Here is a 6118-nt window from a genome sequence, read left to right on the forward strand (position 1 = left end):
CGCAGGGCTGGGGGGCCCCGGACGCCCCGCGCGGCCATGGCGGCGCCGGGGGACCCGCGGCGGCCCTACCGGCTAGCGCAGGAGGGCCGGCTGTGCGCCCTGCGGGAGGAGCTGCGGGGAGCCGGGCGCGCGAGCTGCCCGGGGCCCGCCGGGGACACCCTGCTGCACTGCGCCGCCCGCCACGGCCATCGGGACGTGCTGGCCTACCTGGTGGAGTCCTGGGACATGGACATCGAGGCCGCCAACCGGGACTACAAGCGGCCTCTGCACGAGGCTGCCTCCATGGGCCACCGGGACTGCGTGCGATACCTGCTGGGCAGGGGAGCCGCGGTGGACTGCCTCAAGAAAGCCGACTGGTAGGTGGCTGGAGTTCCAGAAAGATCTCTCCCCCGTCCCCGTTTCCGCAGAGTCCCAGATTCCCGTGTGTTTTGTCCACCTCGACCCCATAGCTTCTCAGCCTTCCCCGACAGGACAGATGACCCACTGCGACCACTGTTCCTACTCTTGCGGGGTCAAGTGCTCCAACCTTGTGTTCCAAACCCGTTCTCTTCATGAAAGAGTATGAATACGATCAAACAGGGGATTGTCTGTACCCTGTATAGCTTGAGCCTCGCCTAACTGCATGAGTACACCAGTGTCATTGTTTGAACTTGCTACTTTGAAATAGTTAAAGGTGCACAGAAGGTTGCAAACAAAGGTTGCTGGAAGCCCCACAAGCCCCCCCCCCCAGCTGCCCCTAAAGGTACCATCTTACATAGCTGCAGTACGATATCAAAACTAAGAAACTGACGTTGCTGCAATCAGTGTACTCATTCAGATTTCACCAGTTGTAAGGACACTTGAGTGTGTGCCGTGCTCTGTGTGATCTTATCACGGGAATAGCCTTGCATAACCGCCTCCACAGTCCACATACTCACCTGTGCCATCACCCAAACCAGCTGCATTTTGTTAGAGCGACATTGTGTTCAGTACTCACTACCTGGGCCTCCTTAGGGGTTATGAACAGCCTAAGATTCATAACGTAATGAAGTTCCTGCCTGCAACAGATTCCTGATCTGATAGAAGTATGAGCCACGGCAGATAGCCTTATAGTTAAATAAAGTGTGTCTTGCCCACTGGGATGGGGGAGTCTGCATGGGTATGTGTTGAGGGCTGCACTTTGGCCATGACTTAGCACAAGACTGAATTTCTGCTGCTGCTGGGCAGTAGGTCTAAAGACCTTAACAAGAAACACGTTACCTCATACGTGCCTCAAAACAATTCTGTGGGGAACCGGCCTCCCCTCAAAAAACCATTAAAGGGCAAGGTTCATTTGACGATGTATTTGGCAGGTATAGTCCTAGGGAGGCATTTTTGCCCATTCTCCCCTTCCTGGCTTTCTGCTGTACCTTCCCTGCTTTTCCAATCCTCATGCCTTGCTCAAGATTCTTCCCTCTGTGAAGTCTTTCTGGAAGGTTCCAGCCTTCATTTATTTGGGTTTCCCCCTCTTACTGTCACTACTACATCCCCCCCCCAAAGTGTTGGTAATTAATTAATATCATAACAATCTTAGGAGCTAGATCCTAGATGAGGCCTTGGAGGTCATCCAGGTATAGTGAGCTCCCCGCTGTGTGCCAGACGTGGGTTCTAACCCCTGGGAATAAGGAGGTAAGTAAGATCTGCCCTTGCTTTCCAGGGGTTGTGTCTTCCTCATTTTGCAAGGAAGAAACCAGAAGCTCATGGAATTGAAATGGCTCATCCAAATCATTTATGTGGCAGAAAAGGAAAGATAGAGCCACCTCCCTTGACATTCATGTAGCTTATTCCCATAACTGTGGACACAAGTCAGTTCAGAAACTTCTTATAGTCACGCTGTTTGGTTTGTGTCACCAATGTGTGCTCCTCATGGGGAGGCACTATGTCCAATGTTCTTTTTTGATGCCTTCTCAGCACAATTTAAGAAACAGTTACTGATTGAAGTAAATGGGAGAAGTCTGGCAGGGTACCTCTTACACAAATACTACAAGACAGACTGTGGTTTCGATTCGCTCTGTCTCAGTTCAGTCCCATAGTGCAAACTAGTTCAGAAGCGGGCCTGCCTCCTCGCTCTTCCCCTCCTTCAGGTACACCTATTCTAGGGGCCTCACAGCAGGCAGAGAAGTTGCCCATCGAAGCTGTTTTCCTGCTTCCCAGACCCCCGAGTCCCGTAGGTTTTCATCTCTGCCAAGGACACGTGATTTTCTGAAGACCCGGTCGCACACTTCTAACGTCTCAGCTGCCCTTCCGTCTGACGGTTTGTCCTCATTGGCCTTAGGACCCCACTGATGATGGCCTGCACAAGGAGGAATCTCGAGGTGATCCAGGACCTTGTGGAACATGGCGCTAATCCACTTCTTAAGAACAAAGACGGCTGGAACAGTGTCCACATTGCCAGCCGAGAGGGGGACCCTGTGATCCTCCAGTACTTGCTCACTGTTTGCCCAGACGCCTGGAAGACAGAGAGCAAGATCGGGAGAACCCCCCTGCACACGGCAGGTACGGCCAGGAGCCCTGCAGGGACGCGTGCGTAGATGTGCAGCCACTTGGCCTGACGCCGCAGAACGCCTTCTAGTTAGAGTCGCCCACGGGGTGGGGTTCGAAAACTAGAGGGCCAGGAATAAGAGCAGCTTTGGGGCATCTTGGCACACAGTTTGCTGTCCAAACTAATGGAACGTGGCGCAGACATTCTTCCTCGCATTCATTTGCTTTTCCTGTATATCTGTCCAATCCTCCCCAGTTTCCTAGACAGAAAGCTGGTTCTGTGCCTTACTGTCTTTGACCGTGGACAACGAACTTAGTCTTTTAAGTGAGTTTCCTCATCAGCAAAATCATGACCATAACGATGCCCGTACCACAAGGTTGTTGTAGACTTCAAGGAACGTGATGTACATAAATCCCTTGGCACAGTGCTTGATGCACAGTGAGCACAGAACAGCTGGGTGTTGCTATTTTCAGCATCTTCTTACGTTGTTACTGTTTCGGGCAGGATAAAAAGAGACTGTATTTCTGCACATAGTCAGCAGCACCTACCATAGTGCTGACCATGTAAATAAATGTAGGTGCTTGTAATTAAGTACCTGGGCCTGAGTGTATTTGACTTATCCAGTGATAATGTCAATAAAAACTTGGGGCACAACTGAGTGATTATCCTTAAATCTGAGTTGCCTATGTGTAGATTATTTTTAATTAGTGGAAAGCAAAAAATGCTGTGGTATAACGCAGATATTAAAGACCTCAAAAGTCCAGATCAAGACATTTAGAAAATAAGGGCTCCGGGTGGCTCACCCAGTTAAGCACCTAGCTCTTGATTTCAGCTCAGGTCACGATCTCACAGTTTGTGGGCTCAAGCCCCACTTCGGGCTCTGTGCTGACAGCGTGGAGCCTACTTGGGATTCTCTCTCTCCCTCTCTTTGCCCCTCCCCCACTCACTATCTCCCAAAAAACAAATAAACTTTAAAAAAAAAAGAAATTTAGAAAATAATCTTCAGCCTTCTGCATAGCACATTGAATTAGAATACAGGGCCATAGTTTCTCAAAACCTGAATACCTATGACACGATATAGTTTAGGAAATACGCATACAATTATTACGGCCACAGAGAGCAGTTAGAGACCAAGGAATTCTTTCTAAAACTTTATAAGTGAAGGGCACCTGTCGGTTAAGCATCCTACTCTTGATTTCAGCTCAGGTCATGTTCTCGTAGTCATGAGATTGAGCCATGCTTTGGGCTCCATGCTAAGTGTTGTTTAAGATTCTTTCTCTCTCACCCTCTGCCCACTCATGTTCTCTGTCTCTCTCAACTAAAAAAAAGGTGGGGGGGGGAGCACTTTATAAGTGAGTAGAAAAACTTTTCTTTTTGCTCTTGAATTGTTTGACTAGTTGCCATAGAAACTAGAAACAAGCAGCACCTAGCCATTCACAAAAAGTGGTGGAGAACAGATAGTTGAAATCTTTATTATCAAGTTTGGTTGTCTTTAGCAGGAGAATTACATTCCTGGTTATTTTGTTGTGGATCACTATTAATAGGTTTGTCTATGATAATATGTTTTTCCTACACAAAAACTGACCGGCCCTAAGGATTTGCAGCACAAAATTGAAGAGAAAGTTTAGGACTGAGAATTTGCCATGAAAGTGCTTATAAAGACAAGATAATCAAATGTTGACTAGCAACATCTTTACCACTTACCCAGCTAAATTTTTATTTTTCTAGTGTGGTAACAGTGTATCTAATTACTGCTTCCCATAAGTGATAGCTAAAAGGACAGGGCAGAAAGAAGAGGAAAAGAAAGTTTTATACATGCACTAAAAGGCTCTGACTCTCAACTCTCTTCTCCCAGCAATGCATGGCTGTTTAGAGGCAGTAAAGGTGCTTCTACAGAGGTAAGAACAAAACGGCAAATTGAACAAAGTATTCACCAGTTGTGATGCTTAATATTGATACTGTAAGTAGAGCTCAGAAAAGTTGCTCAGAAACTACAGTGCGAAAAGAGAAGTGAACAAAGAACATAAGATAACTCAAAGAATATGACACAAAAATAGCTGACAACCATAAGGGGGAAAAATCATCCATGTATCTGTTCATTCGACAAGGATTCATGTCTTCATTCGTTCAGCATCTAAGCTCTAAGCACTCTGCCAGATGCACGGGCTACAACAGAAGCCAGCCAGCATGGGTCCCCCCTCATGGAAGTCACACACAGGCAGAGAAGACACTGTTCGCATCCTGTGAGTCTGATGAGTGCCAGGAATTGCAGGATCCCTCCAGGAACATAAGACAGGGAGACCCAACTTGGCCGGGAGTGTGAAATCTTGGCCCCAGGGATATTTAAGCCATGATCTGAAGGAGGCTGAGCGTGGGAGGTGTGGCAGCATTCCAGGGGTAACAGTACCCGGGAATGCTCGGAGCAGAGAGAAAGCATATGTGTTAGTAAGCTGAGAGAAGTTCAGGGTGTGCTGATACCTAAGGAGTGAAGGGAGGACAGTGCGTGATGAGGCTGGAGAGGAAGACTGGACTCAGTGGGGCTGTGTGAGACTCTAGATCTTATTCGAAACGTATAAGACCTCACTGAAGGGTTGTAAGCAGAGGGGTGGGTGGACGGCAATAAGAAGTTTACATTTTTTAAGGTCCTCTGGTTGGGAAACAGAGAGCGGGTAGGAAGGGAAGCAGGAGTGGGTGCAGTGAACATTGGGAGGCCGTTACAGTTAAACGAGAAATCGTGGCTGTACTAAGATGCTGACTGTAGGGGTGGAGAGAGAGATTGGGAGATACTAAGGAAGCGGAATCAACAGATCTGGGTGAATAATTGGATCAAGGGAATGAGGAAGGAGAAGTCAAGGATGACAGGTTTCTCACTGAAGCAGCCGGCGGTGGTGCTGGTGCCATTTACTGAGACAAAATACTGCAGGAGGAGCAGGTTTGCGGGGAAAATGATAATTTCACTTTGGGACACGTTGAGTTGCATGTGCTTGTGAGGCACCCAAGCAGAGACATGGAGTGGGGAGCTACAGACACAGATCTGAGTCCCACAGGAGAGGTGTGAGCGGAGCTATAAATGTGAGCATCATCAACATAGAAGTGTTGACTGAATTCACGAGACTGGGAGAGGTTATCTGAGGAGATGATGTATAGTAGGAAGAGAACAGGGCTTCATGCAGTGCTGTGCAGGAGCAAAGGTCGTACGGTAGATGGAAGGGAGAGGAGAGGCCTCTGTGAGGTCATATCGAAACTGTAATTTGAAGGAGAGGTTGGAGTTCACCTAGCGAAGAAGGGAGAAACGGCGTTCCAAGCAGAGGGGATCAGCAAATGCAAAGGCAGCAAAGAGCTAGGCAACTGGAGGAGAAGAGAATGACCACGGAGAGGGTAGGACAGATAGGACCGTGACAAAGGTAGAACAGGTGGAAGTGGGACCAAGAAGGTAGGAGAGATAGGACCCTGAAGGTAAGAATGGAAGAAGATAGGAGAGGAGGGAGGTCAGGTAAGGAGGAACGGAAGAAGGTGGGTCAGGTGGGAAGCAGGACCAGGACGAACAGAAGACCAGGAAGAAGGTAGGAACAGAAGACAGGATGGGTGGGAGGTAGGACAGGTAGGAACAGAAGGTAG

General features: G+C 48.5%; 1 protein-coding gene across 1 annotated transcript in view; it reads left to right on the top strand.

Moving 5' to 3' along the window:
• The first annotated feature begins 6 nt into the window (after positions 1-6).
• Positions 7-6118, top strand: part of ANKRD16 (ankyrin repeat domain 16) — a 10983-nt gene continuing 4871 nt past the window's right edge. The window contains exons 1-3 of the mRNA XM_040451525.1: positions 7-356; positions 2294-2514; positions 4356-4398. Of these exons, the coding sequence (XP_040307459.1) occupies positions 37-356; positions 2294-2514; positions 4356-4398 (584 nt within the window). The 5' untranslated portion in view covers positions 7-36. The remainder of the gene's footprint in view (positions 357-2293; positions 2515-4355; positions 4399-6118) is intronic.

This window comes from Herpailurus yagouaroundi, unplaced genomic scaffold, assembly GCF_014898765.1.
Source record: "Herpailurus yagouaroundi ecotype Mexico unplaced genomic scaffold, PumYag 203, whole genome shotgun sequence".
NCBI lineage: Eukaryota > Metazoa > Chordata > Mammalia > Carnivora > Felidae > Herpailurus > Herpailurus yagouaroundi.